This window comes from Pelophylax lessonae (assembly GCF_965119305.1).
Source record: "Pelophylax lessonae genome assembly, chromosome: 4".
NCBI lineage: Eukaryota > Metazoa > Chordata > Amphibia > Anura > Ranidae > Pelophylax > Pelophylax lessonae.
The window spans coordinates 485,674,018-485,700,321 of record NC_138771.1 but is presented as its reverse complement, the minus strand read 5'-3'; the positions used below and the strand labels follow the sequence as shown (position 1 = coordinate 485,700,321).

The 26,304-nt window shown below is 42.7% G+C and overlaps 1 protein-coding gene across 1 annotated transcript; it reads right to left on the bottom strand.

Annotated features, from left to right (window-relative positions):
* Positions 1-1,564: 1,564 nt before the first annotated feature.
* Positions 1,565-22,905, bottom strand: SPX (spexin hormone). Its single transcript, XM_082254885.1, has 6 exons — positions 22,709-22,905; positions 17,545-17,625; positions 17,399-17,456; positions 11,551-11,613; positions 5,759-5,845; positions 1,565-1,952 (listed from the first exon to the last, which is right to left on the bottom strand). The coding sequence occupies exons 1-6, from the start codon at positions 22,712-22,714 to the stop codon at positions 1,897-1,899; spliced, it is 351 nt and encodes a 116-aa protein (XP_082111011.1). The 5' UTR covers positions 22,715-22,905; the 3' UTR covers positions 1,565-1,896.
* Positions 22,906-26,304: the final 3,399 nt, after the last annotated feature.

The window sequence follows — 26,304 nt, the reverse complement described above, 5'->3', positions numbered from 1 at the left end:
AAAATCTACCAGTCTTCTAGCACTTTTATCCTGTTCCTCCCAGGCTTAATTTTCCTCTAGAACGGAAACTAATGCTTCAAAGGCCAATTCCTCCTCATCTTTAACTTGTGCACCTTTTAAATCTTTTGGGGGGATTTCTTTCTGATCATATAAGATTTTAAAGAAGATTTTACGTAAGAAAAACACAATGTCTTTACAGACAGTAAACTCATCTATGCTATTAGTAGGGGAGAAGGACCTCCCTTTTTGAAGTAATTGTATATGCCTGCCCTCAAGAGGAAAATCAGAAAGGTTAATTATTTTATTATCCATAGTTTCTGTTTCCCTATTCTCTCCTTCATTTATCGTTTCTGATTTTGTGGCCCGTCTGTACGTTGGTCCCTTGTCTTTCCATCTGCCCTTTCCCCTCACCGTTGGGGTTGCCCCTATTTTTATGTTGTTTATGGGACCCTCGGGATCCGCCGGTTCTAAAAAAGTCACTGATTCGGTAGCAGTTTCTTTGTCAGTGTCACTAGGTGTTCTATACCCACCTGAATGGGAGTTTGACCTTTGTCCTCGTCTCCTTGATCTACTTCGTCCTTGTCTAACTATCACTTTTCCCCCTTCTCCCAGTCGTTTACGTCTCTTCTAATTTTTTATTGTTTTGTATATTTTAGATTACTTTGAGTTCTTTCAAAATGTCATTGTTTCTCTGAAAATCCTTGGTAGTTTTAAACAGTTCTAGACCCTGTGTGCTTACCTCGATTAATCCAACTAATTCAGCTAATTGAGTTTTTTGCTCCCCCACTATCAACTCCATCACCTTTATACCAGGTCAGTGCACAATCAAAACACAATTTTCCATGTATTCAAGAATCGCTTATTTTGGAGGTGGTCTGCCGGAACCACCTTATCACGAAGTCCCCTAGGAATGATTCTACGCTCAATATATGTTTCCAGGATGGACACATCTTACTTCCTATTAAGGGGTTTAATTAATAATTTCTTTTGTTGTTTAAATCTTTCTCGGATGTCCTCCTTATCTGTTAGTAATTGGGGCATGTCCCTCTGAAAAACTGATCAAATTTCTCAATCTATTTCCTCCCCCAAAGTGAACACCATCCCTGACAGGCACCGTTGACCACGTTCACTGTTAGCTTACCCATCAAAGAAGACAACAGTATTCTTCATGCCTCCTCCCCAGCATCAGCATGTCATGCTGTAGTCCTTCTGGACATACGTAGCCAATGTAAGGGTGATAGCACTGCCATTTTGAAAAGAGGAGGCCTTGGTGTGGTCACCCTCTAACAGGAAATGCCATACAGCAGAGATCTCTGGCAGGATCAACAAGTATTTAGTAGGATTAGGAGGGGGAATCACAAAATGAAACTTATACAAGGGAGTATATATTTTATGCTGAACACAATATCAGTTTCTAATCTTTGCTTTATTTCTATCATAAATAATTCTGAAGCTAAGCTATAGAAAATTGTCAGACTAATGCTTTCTCATGATAGCAAACCGCAACCCTACAGTGTGAATGTTTCAGAACTGCTGAAGGTGTTAATGACCCCCACTAACGATCCCCCAAATCCATCATTAACAATCTGATGACATAATATAAACAAACAGCTTAGATGAAATTTATTATTCTCACATTTCTGCTGATATAAAATACATTTTCAATATTTTACAATCATTTCCTGGCTGGAGAGTTTAATGATTGTTAAAACAAAGAGAAGGAAAATCAGAAGGTCTGGAATGAAATATTCTGTACAGGGCAGAGATTTTGCAGGTGAGTGATTAGAGCTGGAGAGATGCCCGCTGGGGGCGGGTGGTTACAGCGGTTCTTGAAGGGAGCGTGGTTTCACAGAGGGGCAGTGTAGTCAGCGGGCTTCAGGGCTCCTTGCAGTGATTTCACCAACTAAAAAGTGATTCCGGTAAATACCCAGCCTGATCCACCGCATCTTCAGCTGCCGATCAGGGAGAAAAGAATGTATATTAGAAGTTTAAAATGAAATTAAAAAAATTTCAGTAATCACCATGCTACACAAAGGCTGAGTGATCCTCAAACTGACAAAATATTAAATGATCACTCTACTTAAAGTGTCACTAAACCTACATCATACAAAAACTATCAATACATGGTGTATTGCATGCTGTTATGTATTCTAAAAAAATCCTGGTTGATCCTGCTGCTCGCTATATCTCTCAATTCAGCTAGGGATTTTGCAGAGCTGTGGTAGCAACTCTGCACATGCTCAGTTTTCAGTGAGTTTTTATGCTGAGAATTTCCTCCCTATCACATCTGAGCAGCCCATATGACTATAGAGTCGCACATGTAGGCGTATACACAGTGGTAAATGACACCCCACTCCCCCCTCTTACTCCATGCCTACTAACCAGCTAAACACAATAGGGGCCGAATAATACATGTAGAGTAATGGTGGCTTCACCTCCCTCTTATTCTAAGACACAGGCTGGAGGGACGTGACACAGCCCGTGACTGGCAGAAATCTGACCACACCATGTTATTTCCAGGAAATAATAAAGATTTGATTTTAAAAATATATTTGCATGACAATTTAAAACAGTTTATTGCTATTATTTATTTATTTTTACTTTGTATTCAAAAGGCTGATTTTTTTTACTTTGAACATGTGACCAGCAGCAGAGGACTAGAAGCTCCTCCTGCTTATGTTCCCCTGCAAACAGGCTGGAAAAGAGCTGGGTCATGTGACAACTGTATATCGATTAGAAAAAAAGGTATGTAGATGTTTTTTTTTTTGTTTTTTTTGTTTTTTTTTATTAAAATAGTTACAGTGCCATCCACATACAGAAATAGAAGGGACAATGTAAATTAAACAATGTGTGTTTAGTATCCCTTTAACTACTGTTTCAGCTGGAAGCTGGAGAGTGAAGCTGACCGTACACTCATAGAGTTTCAAGCCACATTCATATGAAAATTCACATGAAAATTTTCATCAGCACATTCAATGACTTGACAAATGCCGTTTGAAAGTGCTTCAAAAACTGCTGTTAACATTAGATTTTGGTGTGAATGTAATATCTCGAACAAAAACCACATTCACTGTTAGAAATTCGTTCATTCAAGAAAAATTTTCCACCCTGCTGCTTCACATTTTCCCATCACTGCGTTTAAAAACAAATGTTGATTTGACCCCACTAACGAAAATGATTAAATGTTCTTAAAATGAAAATTTTCCAATATAATTCTACTAGTGTATGGCCAGCTTTAATGCTACCATGACTCTCTCAGCATGTCTGGAACTGCATTCACAATTGTGAGTGGAGTGTACACTTAGGCCTTGTTCACATTAGCTTTGCTCTGTAAAGCGTGATCTGCATCTGGTTCACTCTTCAGAGAGCATTTTACAGGCAGTGAGGAGGTGTTGAATCAACTCCTCGCCACCTCCTTTAACCTCCTGAATCCTGCATTGGCACGACCCAACCACGTGCATTACACACAGTTGCAGAGCGGCCCTATTCACTTGAATGACTCATGTTCAGCAGGTGCTATGCCCACTAAAAGTGACAGGAGGCATAATTCCTGCTGTGGCAATGAAGCATGCAGCATGTGTAGACCCCCAGCCACTGCCTCCGCAGCTAAAAGAGGTAGCCATTAAGGGGTGGTAAAAGCATGGCTAAACTGTAGAATTTTTAGAGTTTTACTGCTCCCCGACCTCACGTGTGAGCAAGCCCTTATAGCGGTTCCATTCCCTTAATGAAGGGTAAGATTTCTTGCTGGGCGTTTCTTTTTATTCATTAACATACCAGGCCTATTCAATGGTACGGACCAAATCCATACTAGACCCTTAGCTAAGCATGCAGCCTGGCAGGTCAGGAAAGGAAGAGGATTAGAAAGCGCCCCCCCCCCCTCCTGAACCATACCAGGCCACATGCCCTCAACAGGGGGAGAGTATTTTGGGGCAAGGGGCCTCTCTCCCCCCCGACTCCAAAGCACCTTGTCCCCATGTTGATGGGGGCAAGGGCCTCTTCCCCACAACCCTGGGCTGTGTTGTGCGGGTCTGTGGGCAGGGGGGTTTATCAGAATCTAGAACCCAACCTGAGGGCCCCATATCCCCCCACTAAGTTAATGAGTACCCCTACTCATTCACAAAAAAGTGTAAAAGTGAATAAAGACAGTACAAGAGTTTTTTGACAAGTCCTTTATTAAAAAAAATGTAAAAAATGCCCCCTGATGTAGATCCACCGACAATCACGACGCCCGCTGGGCCCGAAGAAGAAAAAAAAGCTTTGCTCGCAACAAACGCTCCTACGGTCTGTCTGCTCTATCGTGTGACATCCCCTAAATAGCTAAGGGGTGGGGCCACACTGGGGACTTCACCTGGTGGCACCGCCCCCTGTAATGTTGGCGGCCTAGCATGCACCGGTCGATGATATCACAGGGGGGAGTGCCACCAGGTGGCGTCGCTGGGTCGCCCCGCCCCTTAGCCATTTAAGAAATGTCACATGGCGGAGCAGGCAGACCGTGGAAGCGTTCGTCAAGAGCAGAACTATTTAATTTCTTTGGGTTCAGTGGTGCGCCAGGCATCGGAATTGACGATGGAACTACATTAGGGGGTGATTGTTTTTTTATTTTTTAATAAAGGACTTGTCCAAAACTCATGTACTATCTTTATTCAATTTTACACTTTTTTGGTGAATGGGTAGGGGTATTATGTACCCCATACTCATTCACATAGGGGAGCAGGATCTGGGGGCCCTCTTGTTTAGGGGGGCTTTTAGATTCTTATAAGTCCCCCGCCTGCAGACCCCCACAACCACAGCCCAGGGTTGTGGGGAATAGGCTTTTGTCCCCATCAATATGGGAACTTAAGGTGCTTTTAAAAAGGGGGGGGCCCCAAAGCACCCCCCCATGTTGAGGGCGTGTGGCTTGGTGCGGTTTAGGAGGGGGCGCTCACTCGTCCCCTCCCTTCTGACCTGTCAGGCTGCACGTTCGGCTATGGGTCTGGTTTAGATTTTGGGGGGGGGACTCCACGCCTTTTTTTTCTTTAATTTTGGTGTCAGGTTCCCCTTTAAAATCTATACCAGACCAGAAGGACCTAGGATGGATTGAGGGGGGACCCCGCACAGTTTTTTTGGCGGTCTTTTTTATTGCGGGCAATTCTTATTTGTATATTGAGCTGTCAGCAGGGAACCCTGCTGACAGCTGATGACTCATTGGCTGTTAAGGACGTGGATGCCGGCTTCTCAGCCTGCGCCTTAGCAACCAGCTATATACTGTATGGTAAAGAGAAAAAAACAAACAAACCGCAAAACACAACTTGCAAAACACATGTAAAAACACATAAAAAATGCAACACTTGTGTTTTTAAGGTGGGTCCATTGACGTCTATTACTAGCAAAACCCAATCTGCTGCGGAAAAAAAGTCTCTGACCCTTTCCAAAAACGCGCCGACTGAAAAACGCATAGATGTGAACGTGTACCATAGGAAAACACGTTAAATGGACTGTAGTGCATTTCTGCAAACTGCACTAAAAAACCCATAGGTGTGAACCAAGCCTAAAGCAGCATAGTGGCTTTACATGCATTTCCAAAGGTTTCCTATCTAAATTTTGCATTGCCCCTCTTATTTTGGGCTCAGGAGGGTTTTTATGATTTGGCTTCACCTGTTTTACTTTTTAAAAAGCTACAAAATGAATCCTTTTTTCATGTTTACAAGAAATTGCTCCTCTTGTATCAGAGGGAAAATCACATTTGTATTTTTCTTGGAAGAAAGTAAGATTTAGCTACCTTCCTCCTGGGCCTTCTTTAGAGAGCTCAGAAACATGGCTGCCGCCTCCGATATGGTGATGGGACTGGTATTTCGACTGCGGGTCTCTAGAAGAGGATAACATTCATTGATTACCAGGATGGTCCACCAATCAATATTGAGCTGTGGGCTATGGCACCCATAGACAGGCAAATGACACATGTGCCCATCATCTAACCCATCACAATGTTTCTGATGATCCGGATCATACACATACAGAATACAATTCTTTCTCTTTTTTTTTTATTGAAATGGAGAGATTGTGCCCTAAAAATCTCTGTGTGCAATGAATAATACCATCAGAGAGAGGAGTGATGTGATCAATGCAGCATGCTAATGTGTCACTGTCACCGTTCCAGGTATCACAGAGATTACAGCACTATCCCTGGCAATGCCTTTATCTGCTTTTCTCTACAGAAGAATGGCACCACCTTTGTCCAGACATCATCCTGGGTCACTTCCTAGATGAAGATGTCCACTCAAAGATTACAGAATCCTGTTTATCCTGGTGTCTTTGCAGTTCTTGTCTTCACAAATGTCTCATACACATCAGTCTATGCTGCAGCCTCTGATTACTGAGGGAGAAGAGACTGAGGAAATGCTTCCTTCTGCCTGCAGCAGACTAATGACATCATCTGTCACTGAATATAAAAGAAGGATGGATTTTTAATGATACAAAGTGGGGCTTTTCTAAAATCAAAAAAAATAAAAAATCATTCCTAAAGCAACCCAGCCGCCCAGTAATAAATTTGAATCTCACACCTAAATACGATGACACACATTGACTATTGATTACCTCATACACTTAGATGATACAAATATCATCTGACATCTGACATATCCACCTTGATATTCTGTTACCCCGAACATTTTGACTATGGGTCCTTTCACACGAGTGGTGCGCCCCACAGGCTCCATTTTGCTCAGCGGGGATTGATCCACTGATCCCCGCTGAACAGGCGTATGACAGGTCCATCTCCACTTACTTTGTAGAGACAGACCTGTCAGATCACCGCTCTCCTCTATGGGAGATCCGATGAAAACGGACCGCCTGTCCATTTTCATCCGATCCTATCCGACCCAACTCGATCCTCCAGACGGATGGAAAATAGGGTTTCCATCCATCCGGATTTCACGGTCAGGATCGGATCGGATAGCAGCGGGTGTCAGCGGCGATGTCTCCGCTGACATCCGCTCCTCTATAGGGCTGCATGGAGCATCCTATCAGGTCCGCTTGAAAAACTGACAGGTGGACCGGATCAGAAAGCCCGTGTGAAAGGGGCCTTCCTTTATCTGATTCCGGATTGATGCCACCATCATACAAAATATCAAGTATCATCACAAGATACCTTCTAGCGGGATTGTCACATGTATAAAGCTATCTGCAGATCTACTTTGGGGGTAACTTACCAAAACTGATGCACACAAAATCTGGTGCAGCTGTGCAAAGTAACCAATCAGCTTCCAAGTTTTATTGTCGAAGCTAAAGCCTCGTACACACGCACTGATCGACGGCCGACCGATCGGCCGTCTTTTGTCCAGTGTTGTTGTGTTGGTTGAAATGTGCTCTAGACTGCACACGAATTTTGACGGCCAACAACAACCAACTGTAGAAGTGATGTCATGTTCTGGTCTACTTTTCGTGTGTTTTTTCTTCACTGAGCATGCCCAGTCTTGATCATCACATTTTTGTCGGCCAAAATCTGTACTGACTGACAAAGAATCGGCTGTTCTGTTGTTGGCCAACAAAAATTTTATAGCCTGCACACCAGATTTTGTTCGGCCGAAAAGTCGCAGTTGGTTGTCGGAAGCATCATACTAACAAGCCGATAATCGGCCGATCGGACGTTGGCCGAAAATTTACGGCCAACAATCGGTGCGTGTGTACGGGGCTTAAGGTTAGGCTGGCCATGCATAGGGTCAATTTCGAAAAATTTTTCTTTAAAAAATCTTATTTAAGAATTTTCGTTTAAATTTTGCACTATTAGTGGGCTGCAGCAATGGCTGATTTTCGTGCAGTCATCAAATTTAGGTGATCAGGCATGTTGAAAATTCTTTGAAAAAGGAACGCTTTTCTAATCAATGATGGGAGAATCATGTCAGAAATATAATCGATATATAATCAAAATATAATTTAAAAAAATGCGCATTAATGCAAAAAATTATTTTCTGTAGCAAAATGAGGTAAAATTGAAGGCTTGGCTGGTCGAATTTGGAAATCAATGGTGGCACCATCGAATCACAAAAAAATGATTTTGAAATTCGACTCATGTATGGCCAGCCTTAAGGCCCGTACACACGATAAGAAAATCTGTAGGGAAATTTCGTCTGACGACCGATCTGCCGATTTTCAGATTGTTAGTATGGTGCTTTCGACAGCCGACTCCGACTTTTCGGCTGACAAAATCCTGATGTGCAGCAGGGGCGGACATACAGGGGTCGCAGGGGTCGCCATGGCGACCGGGCCCCATGCTGCAGGGGGCCCGAGAGGGCCCCCTATATGTATAGAAAGGATGAGCGGCAAGCGCAGCTGAGACCGGAGCTCCCCGATCCTCAGCGAGTTACACACACGGCAGCTGCTACCAGCTGGTCTCTCTCCCCAGCTGCCTGTGTGGTGAGTGCAGAGAGCAGAGACGAGCAAGAGACGAGCACTGAACCCGCCCCTCCCCCTTCCTGTGTGTTTCCTGTACAGTACACAGAGGAGAGGAGGCGGGACCAGCTCTCTCCACTCTGCAGAGTCTGCAACAGCGCCGATCTGAGGTCTGTGATGTGTATAACTAATATAATACTAACTTGCAAGGGGGGTGGGGGTGTATGGTGCTAGGGGGTGAAGATGGAGGGGTGTGTGAAGCTGGGGGGGGGTGTTTATGGAGATGGAGGGTTGTGTGAAGCTGGGGGGGGGTGTATGGAGATGGAGGGTTGTGTGAAGCTGGGGGGGGGGGGGGTGTATGGAGATGGAGGGTTGTGTGAAGCTGAGGGGGGGGGGGGTGTGTGTGTATGGAGATGGGGGGGGGGGGTGTATGGAGATGGAGGGGTGTGTGAAGCTGGGGGGGTGTATGTAAAATTCCTACCATCCCACCCCTGTCATCTTCATCCCCACTGTCCTCTTCCTACCATCCCACCCCTGTCATCTTCATCCCCACTGTCCTCTTCCTACCATCCCACCCCTGTCATCTTCATCCCCACTGTCCTATTCCTACCATCCCACCCCCTGTCATCTTCATCCCCCCTGTCCTCTTCCTACCATCCCACCCCTGTCATCTTCATCCCCACTGTCCTCTTCCTACCATCTCACCCCTGTCATCTTCATCCCCACTGTCATCTTCATCCCCACTGTCATCTTCCTACCATCCCACCCCTGTCATCTTCATCCCCAATGTCCTCTTCCTACCATCCCACCCCTTTCATCTTCATCCCCACTGTCCTCTTCCTACCATCCCACCCCTGTCATCTTCATCCCCACTGTCCTATTCCTACCATCCCACCCCTGTCATCTTCATCCCCACTGTCCTCTTCCTACCATCCCACCCCTGTCATCTTCATCCCCACTGTCCTCTTCCTACCATCCCACCCCCTGTCATCTTCATCCCCCCTGTCCTCTTCCTACAATCCCACCCCTGTCATCTTCATCCCCACTGTCCTCTTCCTACCATCTCACCCCTGTCATCTTCATCCCCACTGTCATCTTCCTACCATCCCACCCCTGTCATCTTCATCCCCACTGTCATCTTCCTACCATCCCACCCCTGTCATCTTCATCCCCACTGTCATCTTCCTACCATCCCACCCCTGTCATCTTCATCCCCAATGTCCTCTTCCTACCATCCCACCCCTTTCATCTTCATCCCCACTGTCATCTTCCTACCATCCCACCCCTGTCATCTTCATCCCCCTGTCATCTTCCTACCATCCCACCCCTGTCATCTTCATCCCCAATGTCCTCTTCCTACCACCCCACCCCTGTCATCTTCATCCCCACTGTCCTCTTCCTACCATCCCACCGCTGTCATCTTCATCCCCACTGTCCTCTTCCTACCATCCCACCCCAGTCATCTTCATCCCCACTGTCCTCTTCCTACCATCCAACCCCTGTCATCTTCATCCCCCCTGTCATCTTACTACCATCCCACCCCTGTCATCTTCATCCCCACTGTCCTCTTCCTACCATCCCACCCCTGTCATCTTCATCCCCAATGTCATCTTCCTACCATACCACCCCTGTCATCTTCATCCCCAATGTCATCTTCCTACCATCCCACCCCTGTCATCTTCATCCCCAATGTCATCTTCCTACCATCCCACCCCTGTCATCTTCATCCCCAATGTCATCTTCCTACCATCCATATTGTAAAAAATGAATAAAGCAAATGCTAGAAAAATGTAATTAAAATAAAAAACTACTGACACCAATGGCAGAACTACCACACAAACATTGCACTTGCGACCGGCCCTGGCGTTTCGCTACCAGGCTGGGAGGGAAGGGCCCCGTCCAGGGGGCCCTTTATGGTTTCTTGCATCGGGGCCCTGGAGGTTCTAGTTACGCCACTGATGTGCAGTCTATATAATTTTTGTCGTCCGACAAAACAAAGTCCGATTTTCGTCTCATTAGTACAGATTTAGACGGAAAAAAATCTTGAGAGCAAGACTAGGCATGCTCAGAGATGAAAGAACACATACAAAGCAATCCAACACATGACATCACTTCTGAAGTAGAATTCTATCGTATGGGAAAATTCGTATGAAAATAACCTCTTCACTTTCCACATCAGACTAGCATGCCACAAAAAACGGGACGACAGATCGTTTGATAATCTGATCGTGTGTACGGGGCTTAAGAAGCTGATTGGCTACTATGCACAGCTGCACCAGATTCTGTGTGCACCAGTTTTAGTAAATATCCCCCTACAGAGGTGATTGTTTTCAGATGACATAGATCACTATTGTACTAATCATCAGGTCATTTCGTTTTTGGTGGAGTGGAGTTATAACATCTGTCTGGTTTTAGTTTCTGGTTTCTGAAGTGAGGGCAAACAAAAAAAACATTTAATGGTTGTCACCGCAACAGGAATCAAGGGCAAATCTCCTCAATGGGGATCCATTAATTACAGGAACATAACATGGGATCTTTTTCTTCCCCAGTCTATACAAAACTAAAGACAAAAGTGGTTGTAAACTTCAGACATGAAATATGAACAAAGCATATCCCTCGATAGTGTGCACTTGTCTTAATTAAAAAGCCCTAAGTGTCATTGCTTTGTTCCTCTGCTGTCAGTATGAATCACTTCTGACAAGTTTTCCTGACACCAAGAGAAAAATGGTGACAGGAAAGGGACTTCCAACTGGTTGACAGCTTCAGCTCTGTTCCTGTGTGCTGTGTGAAGGGCGGTGTGTCCCTTCCCTCCAATCAGCTCTCAGAGCTCTCCTCACTGAGCTCTGCAGAGTATAGCCTCAGCTGCTTTTTTTTATTAACACCGAGAAAGGTTGAAAAACTCTGCACTTTAAACGGATGTAGAAAAGAGAAGTCTGCAGATAAACAGGTGCAACGTATGTAGGAGGATTTGTTTCATCTCTGTGTATCACCTGAGGCCAGTCACTTTGCCGGGTATATGTAAGGGTTTACATTCTCCAAGTTCTACTTTCCTTTTTTTCTGGTTTTAAAAACAGTTACAGTAAAATGCAAATGTGGTGGCAACAACCAATCAGCTTCTCAGACAATGAGACCAGTCACTGAGTTCTTCTGTACAATATTAGCAGAGAAGAAATGAAAAATTACCCAGCTGGAGTCTGTCAAAGAGATCCTTCCTCTGACTCTCATCGGAAATGAATCGCCGACCCTCTGCAATGCAAAATCACAGCACAGTTAATGGGGTGGAGGGCTCCACTTGGACTTAAAGGAGCACTTTACTTTCTCTAAAAAAAAAGTCAGACTACATTAATCATCGCTACACAAACATAAAGTTACTAAAAAAACACAGGTATCTGTGATCATTTCCCAAGCCCATCCCCCATACAGTTAGTAAACACTCCCCTAGGCTCACACTTAACCCTTCGATCACCCCTAGGTTAACCCCTTCCCTGCCAGTGTCATTATTACAGTAACAGTGCATATTTTTAGCACTTATTACTGTAGTAATGTCACTGGTCCCCCCCCCCCCAAAAGTGTCAAAAATATCAGTTAGGGGTCCGATCTGTCCACCGCAATGTCACAGTCCCGTTAAAAATTGCAGATCGCCGCCATTACTACTAAAAAAAAAAAAAAATGTAGCACCCTCCTAGGTAGGTGCTAGGAAAAAGCATCTATTTGCTCCTTTTGCTTATGAGGGGAGCCTGTTCTGTTAGTTTTGTATGATTCACTGGGTCTGAGGGAGTGCCCCCACTGTATCCAATAAGGGAGCTTGTTGTACAGTGGAGGAAACCTAGCCAGGGACATATCATGTTTTATGGCAGACCCAGTGGGAGGGCATTCCTGCAATGCATCCTGGGATTGACCATAAATACGGAGGGGACATGTGACAGGGTGTCTTTGGCGTGAAGCAGAGTCCCAGGAGGAGGTGGACGGCTGTCTCTCCTCCTGCAGTGGAGAGGAAAGTGGTCTTAGGTGGTCGGCCTAGTGAACTGGGTGTGGAGCTGAGCTGCAGAGGATCCAGAATGCAGTGAGTACTAAGGGACCGGTCAAAGGGTCTGCCCAGGAAGGGGGACCACTCCAGAGAAGTCAGGGGATCAAGGAGCTAGCTCACACAGGAAGTGTAACAGTAAAGGGGGTGCCGTGTAGTTGACCTTGAAGAATAGGAACAAAGGGGGTGCCAGGAAGGGCCCTGAAGATTGTTTTGCAGTGCAGTACAGTTTACCTCAGACAGTTCATTTCTTACTACGTCACTGCTACTGACAAGGTGAAGCAGCGGCCTAGCTGCACTCAGCATTATTCAGTCATCCCAGCCAATTGTGCATAGTTATATAATTTGGAGTATCCCACTCATTCCCTTCTCCCATCCAAGTTCTCAATAAAAACACAAAAACCAAAGCTCCTGGACTGTTTCCTGACTGAGCCCAAATCACTTGGAAAATGTTGAACTGTCATGCTGTTGCTAATGGTAACCCAGAGGAACCCTTAACCAGCAGCACCCAAGGGAGTAGTGCTACAATAAATAAATAAAAATGACATAAATCTTTCCCCTAGTTTGTAGATGCGATAACTTTTGCGAAAACCAATCAAAATACACTTGCAATTTTTGTTACCAAAAATATATAGCAGAAGACAAATTGACCTAAAAGGATGAAACATTTTGATTTTTTAGATTTTTTTTTTTGGGAATGTTATATAGCAGAATGTTAAAATTATTGTTTTTTTTTTTTCCAGAAATGTTGCTCTTTTTTTGTTTATAGCGCAAAAAATAAATATTGCACAGGTGATCAAATTCCACCATAAGAAAGCTCTATTTGTGGGAAAAAAAGAACAGTCATTTTATTTGGGTACAGCGTCATTCGACTGTGCAATTTTCTGTTAAAGTAACGCAGTGCCGAATCGCAAAAAATGACCTGGTCATTAAGGGGGCAAATCCTTCCGGTCCAGAAGTGGTTATCCCTTTAATCACCCTAGATGTTTAACCCCTTCCCAGCCAGTGTCATTAGTACAATGACAGTGCATATTTTTAGCACAGATTACTGTATTACTGTTACTCGTTCCCAAAAAGTGTCAGTTAGTGTCCGAATGTCTGTCACAATATCGCAGTCCCGCTATTAATCACTGCTCTCCACCATTACTAGTAATAAATAAATAAATAAATATTCCAGTATATAACCCATAGTTTGTAGACGCTATAACCTTTGTGCAAGCCAATATCAATATTTTGTTACCAAAAATATGCAGCAGAATACATATAAGCCTAAATTTATAAAGAACTTGGGTTTTTTTATTTTTTTTTTATTGGATATGTTATATAGGAGAAATTAAAAAAATATTGTTTTTTTCAAAATCATTGGTCATTTTTAGTTTAAAGCGCAAAAAATAAAAACGCAGTGGTGATCAAATACCACCAAAAGAAAGCTCTATATGTGGAGGGGGGGGGGGGATAATATACATTTTATTTGGGTACATTGTCACACGACCGCGCAATTGTTAGTTCAAGTAACGCAGTGCCGTATCGCAACAAATGACCTGGTCATAAATCTTCTGGGGGGGCAAGTGAATAATCTGAATGATCTTGAAGTTTGTAATCTTACTTTGTGAAGACGAGACATATTCACTATGTGCTGTGAGTAGGCACTGCTGTGCCACACATTTCACAGAGCGTGAGAGGAGGAGCTTCAGAAGGCAGAGTCAGTATAGGATTACTGCTGGCAGGCAGCAAGGTACCATTGGATATGTAGTCCTTAGAAGCAGAGGAGAAGCTGCAAAGCATGCTGGAAATCCAAAAAGTTGTGGAAAGAGATGGCCAGTAGTTAGGCAGCACTCACAACATAAAGGGAGATTTTTCAAATACGTTTATATTGCATTGCCGAAAACCACTATTGTTTGTATTGCTTTGAAAATGCTGATGTTATAAAATTAAAGTGCATGCTGTGACCATAGAACTCTTTTACCCACTTGACCTCCGGGAGATTTACCCCTCTTCCTGACCAGGAAATGTATGCAATATGCAGCATCAAGGTAAAAAAGCACTTAGGGCAAGGCTTAAAGCAGAGGTAATAAAACCTGTGTGAATGAATTTTTAAGTCAGTGTGATATTCTACAAATCTCCACGAGATAAAAGATAAAAAGGTTCTTTATTAACCATGAAAATCGCATTATAAAACATTGGAGTTCATAGTAAACCAGGCTATGCAAATCAAGGACAATGAATGGATGGAATAAAGAAGACCCACTATGGCTGAACCTGCCTACTTGCCAGACAGATGAAGGTATCCACAGTGTCTTCTATTGGAGAATGAGTCCTCAGCTGGAACTAAATGCAGGGTCACCAACAGTGGCGGCCGGTGTGTTGGGGACTCATGGAGTTAAATGGGGTTTTTTTTTTTTTCTGAGTCACCTGATTAGAGCCAGAGGGTCTAATAGGCTTCAGAAAAGGGAGGACCCGGGCCACAAAAAATTTTCTATTGTCACATGGATCCGAGGTCCGAGACCCGCTTCCTTATTGGCCGAAAGGCAAAACCATGCTATTGGCCGAGGAGGAGGCGGGAGGACTCGAGGAGATGCCGGGGGACTGAGTAGAAGCTGCCACGGCAGGTAAGTGCACTGGTCTCGGGGGGGCACGGCACGCTACGCTGGTCACTCTGCATTGAAAGGGGGCACGATAATCTCTCTGCATTGAATGGGAGCACGATGATCTCTCTGCATTGAAAGGGGGCACACTGGTCATTCTGCATTGAAAGGGGGCACGCTGGTCATTCTGCATTGAAAGGGGGCACGCTGGTCATTCTGCATTGAAAGTGGGCACGCTGGTCATTCTGCATTGAAGGGGGCACGCTGGTCATTCTGCATTGATGGGGGCACACTATACCTTGATTACCCTTTCACACTTTTGTGACCTCAAAGTCACGCAATTTTTTACAATGTTTTTTGCCGCAAAGCAATGCCTATTACATTTTTCTGTTTGCGCCCCCCCAAAAATTTTGAGCACCAGCCGCTACTGGTCACCAAGCTTCTATAAGGGCTGCAACATTGTAAGGCAGATGGGATGGCCGGGTGGTAGAGGGAAGCCGCAGCCTCAGAGAACTAATGATAATCGCCTGTGCAGAGGCGGCCATCGATGACGACAATGGCCGCGGCCGGAAGGCAAGCTGAGACCGTTGGGACGAAAGGGGTGCGTGGAATGCGTGGTTGTGTGGTCCCGTCACCATGACAACATGTTTTGCGCGCCTGCGCCTTGTCAAGAAATGCGTTTTACCTTGATGCTGTTTTTCTGCCTCTCCTTCCCAGTAGTCTTTAATTAGCAGCTACGGACCCCAGGGTTATCTTCAATAACACTCCTCCAGCGGGCGCCTGATCATTGTGTGGACTATTTTAATTTTTGTGTTACTTTAACTGACAATTGCGCAGTCATGCGACGCTGTACCCAAAAATAATTTATGTCCTTTTTTCCCCATAAATTGAGCTTTCTTTTGGGGGTATTTGATCACCTCTGCGATTTTTATTCCTTGCGCTATAAACAAAAAAAGACTGACAATTTTGAAAAAAACAAAACAATATTTTTTAATTTCAGCTATAAAACATATCCCATAAAAAAATTGAAAAAATCAAATTGCTTCATAAATTTAGGCCAATATGTATTCTGCTACATATTTTTGGTAAAAAAAAATCCCAATAAGCGTATATATTGATTGGTTTGCGCAAAAGTTATAGCGTCTACAAACGTTGGGATATATTTATGGAGTTTTTTTTAATGTTTTACTAGTAATGGCGACGATCAGTGACTTATAGCGGGACTGCGATATAGCAGTGGACATTCGGACACTAACTGACACTTTTTGGGGACCAGTGACACTAATACAATGATCAGTGCTAAAAATATGCACTGTCACTGTACTAATGGCACTGGCTGAGAAAGGGGTTAACATCAGGGTCGATCAAAGGGTTAACTGTGTGCCCAGCCAGTGTTTTAGTACACGGTGGGAAGTGCTTTTACTAGGGGAAGACATGAATCCATGTCCCTCCTTTGCAGAGACACAGGATCCATGCCTTCCCTCCTGTCAGAATGGTGATCTGCCTTGTTTACATAGAAAGACCACCATTCTGTCTCTCTGCAGGATGATCGGCAGGTGCAGGCGGACATTGAGTCCACTCTACCTGCTGATAGGCTCCCGATGTGTGTAAAAAATATATGTGATCCGGCGCAGAGGTGCCGACCTGTAGCAGTAAACCTGCTATAGGGCGGACCTTAAGCGGTTAAATAACTGTTACATATCAAAGGTGCTCTCAAGTTTACATTAAAGGATTTGTTAACAGCTTTTCCCTCCATTAGCATAGACATTGTGTAAGTTATCAGCCCTGAACTCGGGCAGGAGACAGAACAGCTTCTGTTGGGACTTACAACCTAACATGTCTGCTATGACAGGGAGGGAATACAAGTGAATAGTAGCACACCCAGTCACTCCAGAGGCAGCACTATTATAAATTATATTATCGAGTACAATACTAGATTCTTGCTAATGGCCATTTCTGAATGGTCCTTTTAAAAGTATCTTTAACTTCTGGCTGGCAGTAACTGTGAGTTTCTATGAGACAGCAGTAAATATCTGCAGTTTTGTAAGCAGCATTTCCTTCATTATGATTGGAAAAAGATGGCAGAGATTTTGTGTCACTGGGGGGTATTTATTGCTTCTACACAGGGCTGCCATCAGGGGGAGACAGCCCATACACATGTAGGGGGCCCAGGCATCCTGAGGGGCCCAGCCGTCCGGCAGGGTCAGGAGATGGCAGGGGTGGGAGGAGCACCTTCCCTTGGTGCATTCTTTTTATGTGGGTGCAGGGGCGCTGCAAGGCCCTGGAGAATGTTGGTGGTCAAGCCTGGGGGGGGCCCAGGCCTAAAGCTTTCTGATGGCTGCCCTGCTTCTACATAGACATGTTGGATGGTTTCAAGCTCTGCACTTTTATGGCAGCAGTGGACAGTAAATGAGTAACTTACGTGCTCCTTTTAGGTACAGCATGGCCTGCGGGGTCCAGTTCCGTCTCTGAAAATGGCTCTAGGCAGGAGAAGAGACATAAAAAGTAGATACACATACAGGTAAGACAGCTACAAAAAAGATGCCAGATCACACAGTGATCACTTACCTGTGGCAGAGACCCAGAGGGAGGAATAACCGAGGAGGACATTATCAGAAGTAGGGTGCAGGCCGCTCGACACCCGCTGTCCTGAGGACACAGAGGACAGACGGATTAGGAAAGCCAGTCCCCAGGACTTTATATAAATTACATTATTGTTGTTAGTAGATTTAGTTAATATTGTTAGTATTAGCTAGTACTGTGTTGGGCATCAATTATTATAGATTGTTTGCAGACAGTGTTGCCAACCTACCAGATTGAAATTTACTGACACGACACCCAAAATTTACTGACTCAGCCACATTTCTACTGGCATTTCCAAAAGTTACAAAATTACATTTGTAGTGCAAATTTCAGTATTTAACCACTTCTGGACCGGAAGCATTTACCCCCTTAATGACCAGTCCATTATTTGCGATACGGCACTGCGTTAATTTAACGGACAATTGCGTGGTCGTGCGACGCTGCACCCAAATAAAATTGATGTCCTTTTTTTCCCCACAAATAGAGCTTTCCTTTGGTGGTATTTGATCACCTGCGCAATTTTTATTTTTTGCGCTATAAACAAAAAAAGAGCGACAATTCTGAAAAAAATATATATTTTTCACTTTCTGCTATATAATATTCCCAATAAGAAAAATTTTTAAATCTAATTTTTTCATCATTTTAGGCCAATTTGTATTCTGCCACATATTTTTAGTAAAAAAAAATCCCAATAAGTGTATATTGATTGGTTTGCGCAAAAAGTTATCACATCTACAAACTAGGGGAAATTATGTCATTTTTTTTCACTAGTAATGGCGGCGATCAGCGATTTTTAGCGGGACTGCGACAATGTGACATACAGATCTGACATTTTTTACACTTTTTTGACATTACTAATCAGTGCTAAAAATATGCACTGTTACTGTACTAATGACACTGGCAGGGAAGGGGTTAACCCCGTGGGCAATCAAAGGGTTAAATGTGTCCCTAGGGGGTGCCTTCTAACTGTGGAGAGGTTGGGCTTTCTGCATGAACACAGAGACCTGTGTTCCTAACTGACAGAACAGCGGTCTGCCGTGTTTACAACGGCAGACCGCCGCTCTGTCTCCACAAGCGGCGAATGCGGGTGGCCGGCGGCAGTCAGGCCGCTGGACTCACTGATCTGCTTCCCCTGTGGTGAATGGGTGCATGCGCCCGCTAGCGGCCCTGCAAAGCGACGTACAGTTACGTTGTTTCGCGGGACAGAGCCGACCTGCTGCAGTAAAACTGCGGCGGGCGGTTGTTAAGTGGTTAAGCTACAAACAAGTACAATATGTAATTAGCAATATGATTTAAGGTAGATATTAGGGCAAAAAAACATATTTCCTATTTTATTTTCGATATAGTAAGTAAGTGACGCTGACAGCAGTGAACAATAGCACAGATCATTGATATGAACGTCCCCTCCTGAGTCACAGTGATAGTCTCTCTCCACGCCATGTATTCCCTTCAAGTCCACTCCAGCCCAAACAGCACTGACAGTCCCGCTTCCAGCTTGCCTTGCTCCCGTCCCGCAGACCGGCACATGAGGCTCCCTTGCACTATGACATCACACTCAGGCACCTCCTCCCCCAGCACAACGAAGCAGGCATGCAGATGGTCTTGGCAGGCTCCAGACTGGAAATGCACATTTCCGAGTCGAGCGTCACAGCTATATTTTTTTTTTCACTAACAACCTTTATCTGTCACTGGCAGGAGAAAAGTGACTGTTTTTTACTGGCTGCTAGTAAAAATATTGACTGTTGGCAACACTATTTGGAGATGTAATGATTCCCTTAGGCCCCTTTCACACTTGTGCGACTTGTCCTGCAATTTGGGACTGCAAAATGGCATGAAAGTTGAACTCCATGATTTCCAATGAATACCATTTGTGACAGGAGTCACTTTGGGCATGGGGGTTGTGGACTCCAAATTCCTTTAGAGAGGTTGCAGGGCACCATGCCCAGCCTTATGGGGCTCTCTTATGTTTAAGTCACCCTGCGTCTGTTATGGATGCAGGGTGACCAAGAGGGTGGTGAACACTGAGAATATGGTTGGACTACTTCAAATGGGACAATAATATGCATTAACCATATCTCTCAGGAAATATGGAGATCTATCTTATTTCTTTAGACTGTCAGGCACAGGAAGTGCAACTCCTAATATGGTCATTCCAGGAAGTTCAATGTGGAGACTGACTGTCTAACAATGTTGCTTTTGTCTGAGGTGGCTTTCCATTCACCTATTATCAAGTGTGCTAATGAACTCACCTGTTGTCTGCTAAGGGATGTATTGACACACAGAGTAATGTGTATTGGGGATCGTATAGAAACCATTGTGTGATGTGGTGGGTGGATCTGTGTAATTAAATCATGTTGTATTCTCAAAGTGTATATAAAAGTCTGAAAGTTGGTCAATAAACAGTTCTTTCTGGTTTCACTCCAAAGCTTGTACTGTCGAGTTATTGGGGTAACTATAGCCAGAGTCACGGATCCCGTGTTCCAGAGCTTAGGAAGCAGGTTACTGGCGGAGATACCCAGTTGGTGGTGTCCGGATTCCGTCACACCGTTCATATCTGTATAACTTCAAGTCTCAATGACTTCAAAGTAGTCCCTGTACTACTTTGGGCTGATTTTAATGCATTTGAGGTCCAAAGACATAGGCATTGATTCAAGTCCAGTCAAAATCATGGTAAAATTGCGGCAAAATCGCACAACTTTTAGGTCACACGAGTGTGAAAGGGGCCTTAAGTGACAAACTTATTACAGATGCAAGCTTTCTGGTCCTTCCTCAGTCCTATCATCAGGAAAATTCTGAAACTTGTCAAGAACAAAATAAGTTGTATTTTATTATTGTTGAATTGACTTGCTTCTCATTGTTACTCTGTATATAAATATCTGGATTCCATGACTGTTTCCAGAATTGTATAATGCTTGACAGAAGGTCTCACTCTTTCAGCTTAATTTTAATTATCAGTCCATAAAGGGATCACTTAAAGTGACACTAAACAACCTTTCCCTATCTCCCTCACTTCCATTTGCTAGGCACAAGCATGCACATTAGATGTGGTCATAGGACCTGCTCTATGGATGCTACAAATCCCATAGCCCACAGTCTATAGTCCCTAGCATATTTCAGTAGCAAGCAAGAAAAGGTGGCTATGTTATTACATACAGTGGGAGATTAAATGTAGCCACCCTCTAAGAAAGTCGGATCACAGCGGCAAAAAATATATTCATGTCCCACAGTGTCAGATCAGAACACTGTGTGACACCAACGCATGTCAGGGAGCAGAACTATGTAAAAGTACAGCACAATGGCAGACTTGGTGTATGGGTATTGACTTTTATCTCAAAATGGCACTATGAAGAGCACAGCATAGTGACAGAGCAGGGCACTATATCAGACTACGTCACGTGTCACCAATTCAGACTAAATTGTTCTTTTATTTTAGAGACATGCTACTCTTGGCTCAATTAAACCAGGGGTGATTAAAACACTTCTTAAGATGGGTCGGGATGTGTTTTCGAAAATCCACTTCCAAACTGGCTTAAATATTTTAATAAAAAATTGAATCAATACTAAAATATTCTCCATATTGTTCTAATCAAAGTCTTATATTGCAGCTAATGTAATTGGCTCAGTGGTCCCTGTACAGCACTATGGAATATGTCAGAGCTATATACTGTATATAAATAATAAAAGTGTGTGATTGTGGTGGGGACATTGGAGTGTAAGCTCCTCTGGTGCAGGGACTGAAGTGAATGGCTCAGTGTTCTCTGCAGAATATGTCAGAGCTATATAAATGTATAATAATAATAGTGTGTAAATGTCGTAGGATATTAGACTGTAAGCTCCTCTTTTGTAGAGCCTGATGTAAATAGCTCAATGTTCTCTGCACAGCACTGCAAACTATCTTAGAGTTATATAAATATAATAATAGTGTGTGATTGTGGTAGGATATTAGAGTGTAAGCTCCTCTTTTGTAGAGCCTGGTGTAAATAGCTCAATGTTCTCTGCACAGCACTGCAAAATATTTTAGAGTTATATAAATGTATAATAATAGTGTGTGATTGTTGTAGGATATTAGAGTGTAAGCTCCTCTTTTGTAGAGCCTGGTGTAAATAGCTCAATGTTCTCTGCACAGCACTGCAAAATATTTTAGAGTTATATAAATGTATAATAATAGTGTGTGACTGGGGTAGTATATTAAAGTGTAAGCTTCTCTAATGTGGAGATTGATGTGACTGGCTCAGTGATCTCTGTACATCACCTATGGACTGTCAGTGACTGTGGAAAGATATTAGAGTGCAAGCTCCTCTGCTGCAGAGACATTGACTTGACTTGCTCAGTCTTTTCTGTACAACATTGTGGAATTTGTAAGAGCTATATAACTATATTATTATTATTATTATTATTATACTATATTATTAGCTATATAATAATAATAGTTGTGTGACTGTGTGGCGGGGGCATTAAAGTGTAAGCTTCTCTGGTGCAAAGACTGATGTGACTGGCTCAGTGTTCTCTGTACAGCACTGCAGACTATGACAGAGCTATATAAATAAAACAATAGTGGTTAATTTGTTTGTCAGAAAAATGGATGGATCATCCTCCCTGTCCCATTTAAAATATATTTTGGAATAAAAAAAAAAAAAAATAGAGCCCAGCTGACTGACTGCTGTTAATGATTTTCTTTTTTTCTGACTTTTGTGCAGGAATTAAAATCTTGGAATATTAGCTGAATTATTTTATACTGATGTACAGAATATAATTGTTAAATGTTTCTACATTTTAATTGTGAGAAATGGTCAACTATATGGGAAATCTCCTGTTTTCAAATTTAAAGAGTTTGGATTACAAAATGAGCACTCCTTGGAAAAAAAATATATTTACTATATATATATATATATATATATATACACATCACAATAGAAAAATATGTATCAGTGAGTTTTACAACGAGTTTACAAGTTTTTCAAACAGTCATGGTCAAGCCAAAAAGAAGAGCTGGATATATTTCCTAAAATAATTTTTTGGGAAATATAAATGCATAAGACAAAGCATTGGGGAAAATTCTGGCATTAGCATTCTCAGAAGAATAACAAGAATAAAACAAATTTCTTTTTTATTTCAACCCAAAAAAATGTTCAGGTTCTGAAGCACCTACCTTCATGTTCTGGCTGACTCGGGTACCTGCTTCTTGAGACTTGGTGGATGATGACACCTCTATTTAGGTCTGGTCTTAAATCTGGTTTTAAATCGTCCGTTTGCAGCCCTCCCTCCCCTCTCGTGTCCTGAGGATTCATTCAGACTGGTGGGACCACTTGTCAGACGTTGATTTGGAAGAGGTGGAACCATGGGCCCTCCTCCGGGGATTTCTCATCTCCTCAGAGTGGGCGATATAATTGAGCGATGGACAGTGAAATGTTCCATACTTTGAAGAGATCAAACTCCTCGATACCTACGTCACTGCTGAGGCCGGAGATCAATATCCACAGCTGGAAGCTAAAGGTGATGAACTTAATGAGACTGGATGTGGTCAAATGATTGTAAATCAAGATGTCATTGTTGAGAGCCAACAAGACGGCGGGGGGTTCCAGTAAGTATCAAACACAGAGAGACATATCAACCCGGGAAATGTTACAGAATTTCTGTAATTAAGTGCAAATCTGACAGATTTTGCCAAAGAACAAGATCTGAACAAACTAAACAGAAATGTATGTTGTAAAATTGCCTTCAAAAGCAAAATGTTTTTGGTTCTAAATTATTTGACTGTAAAAGCAAACACAGAAGAGCCCTTACTATGACTTCTCTTTTCAATGCACCGCCGTCTGCATCAGCCATAGGTTAGATTTGTCTCCAGTTGCCGTTTTGTAGATATCATTTCAGATAACACTGAAGATTTCTTATAACAACATTCAAAAGGACAAAACCTTTAGAACTGGCTGTCAGGGCACACAAATGTTACAAGAAGACAAATTAGGATGGCTGTCAAATTGAGTGTATAATAAAAGCAGAAATTTGTCAGAATCAATTTTTTGTGAGTTTAAAAATATTAGTGACTGCAAACTAGATAGATAGATAGATAGATAGATAGATAGATAGATAGATAGATAGATAGATAGATAGATAGATAGATAGATAGATAGATAGATAGATAGATAGATAGATAGATAGATAGATAGATAGATAGATAGATAGATAGATAGATAGATAGATAGATAGATAGATAGATAGATAGATAGATAGATAGATAGATAGATAGATAGATAGATAGATAGATAGATAGATAGATAGATAGATAGATAGATAGATAGATAGATAGATAGATAGATAGATAGATAGATAGATAGACCACAAATTATTATTAGAGATTGAGAGATACAGAAATAAAGGATAGATAGATAGATAGATAGATAGATAGATAGATAGATAGATAGATAGATAGATAGATAGATAGATAGATAGATAGATAGATAGATAGATAGATAGATAGATAGATAGATAGATAGATAGATAGATAGATAGATAGATAGATAGATAGATAGATAGAATAAAGTGACCACAAAATGTTATTATGAGAGAGGGAGAGAATACAGAAATACATGATGATATATACAGTGGGTATATAAAAGAATCACCCCTCTTTAAAAGATTCACATTTTGTTGCTTTGCAGCCTGAAATCAAAACAGAAACAGTTTTTGTTTTATGAAGCTGTATTTATTCAGTGCAATTTATAACATCCAAGTCAAAGATATAACACCATGTCAGAAATTTTTTTAAAAAACAGAATTACTGAGTTGGAAAAAGGATCACCCTCTTGTGTCAGTATTTTGTTGGACCCCCTTTTGCTTTAATTACAGCCTTTAGTCTGTTGGGAACTGTATCTATTGACTTTGTACATCTAGACTTTGAAATATTTGCCCACTCTTGCAGAACTGCTCAAGTTTAGTTAAATGGTGGCCGTTTGTGGACTGCAGTCTTCAAGTCATTCCACAGATTTTCAATGGGGTTTAAAGTGTTACTAAACCCGGACCCTGCATTCACTATATCTGGTCTCCCACAGTACACAGAACATGGAAATGCAATTATTTTAGTAAATATAAACTGCTAAATACCTTTTTTCATCAGTTGTATATAGCAATTACAGCAATCTAGTGAATTGTATCAGTGAGTGCTAATAGATTAAAGGAGGAGTTTTTATTTCTCCAACAATTGTCCTATCAGGCTTCAAGACCCTTGATTCTCTGTCTGAACATGTCTGGACAGTGCTGATTGGGCCTGTGCTAATCACATGTAATCTCCTAAAAATAAAAAAAAGCAATACACACCAAACTGTAGAGCCAACTCCATAGACGGTAAATATTAGCTTATTTTTTGGACTCTGTGGAGGAAGGAGATGAGCAGAGAAGACAGGATCAAACAGACTTTTTACACAATGCAGAGGATTAACACCTTAGGGTTCACACTAAGGGGTATAACAAGCATGCTTTACTGCATATACAGACTGATTTTTCTGCTTTGGGTTTAGTAACACTTAATCACTTACCAGGGGAGGCATCTTTATTGTTAACATAGTGTTCCAAATTTCAATATATCCCTGTCCACAGACCACGTTACCCACCACCAAACATGTGTGGGGAAGAGACCCTTGTCCTCTCAACATTGGAATAAGCTGCCTTCTCAATGCAGGTGTTTGGAAGCTGGCGGTGGGTTATAGGGGGGATGAGAATGACAGGTATCAGTGGGTTTTCAGTTGTGATGAAGATGAGGATGACAGGGGGTGGGGTGTTAGAAAGGTATCAGTGGGTTGCCAGGTGTAATGAGGATGAGGATGACAGGGGTGGGGTGTTAGTAAGGTTGCAGTGGGGTCCCAGGTGTTATGAGGATGACAGGGGGTGGGATGTTAGTAAGGATTCAGTGGGTTGCCAGGTGTGATGAGGATGACAGGGGGTGAGGTGTTAGTAAGGTATCAGTGGGTTGCCAGATGTGATGAGGATGACAGGGGTTGGGGTGTTAGCAAGGTATCAGTGGGTTGCCAGGTGTGATGAAAATGAGGATGGCAGGTGGTGGGCTGTTAGCAAGGTATCAATGGGTTGTCAGGTGTGGTCATTTTTGCTGTGTGCTTTGGGTTTATTTACTAAAGGCAAATCCACTGTGCACTACAAGTGCACGTGGAAGTGCAATTGCTGTAGATCTGAGGGGGGCATGCAAGGAAAATAAAAACAAAATGCATTTTTGCTTGCACATAATTGAAAGATAAAAATTAGCAAAGCTTCCCCTAATTTCAGATCTTCCCCTCAGATCTACAGGGACTGCACTTCCAAGTGCACTAATACTGCACAGTGGATTTTCCTTTAGTAAAATCAACCTCATTGTCATGTTGGAAGGTAAACCTTCTTCCCATTGACAATTTTTGGGCAGAAAAAAGCAGATTTTCCTCAAGAATTTGATAGTATTTTGCCCCATCAATTTCTCCTATCTTGACAAGTGTTCCAGTCCCTGCTTCAGAGAAACACCCCTATAACAGGATATTACCACCCCCATGCTTTACTGTAGGAATTAAGTTATTTGGATAGTGAGCTGTATTGGATTTAATTTGGTGTTCAGACCAAACAATTAAATTTTAGTCACATCTGACCATAACACCTTTTTCCATGTGTCCTCAGAATCTTCAAGGTGCGTTTTGGCAAAGCTCACTCATGACTGCATGTGGCCTTTCTGTGGAGAGAGGAGAATCTTCCAGAAGAACAACCATTTCT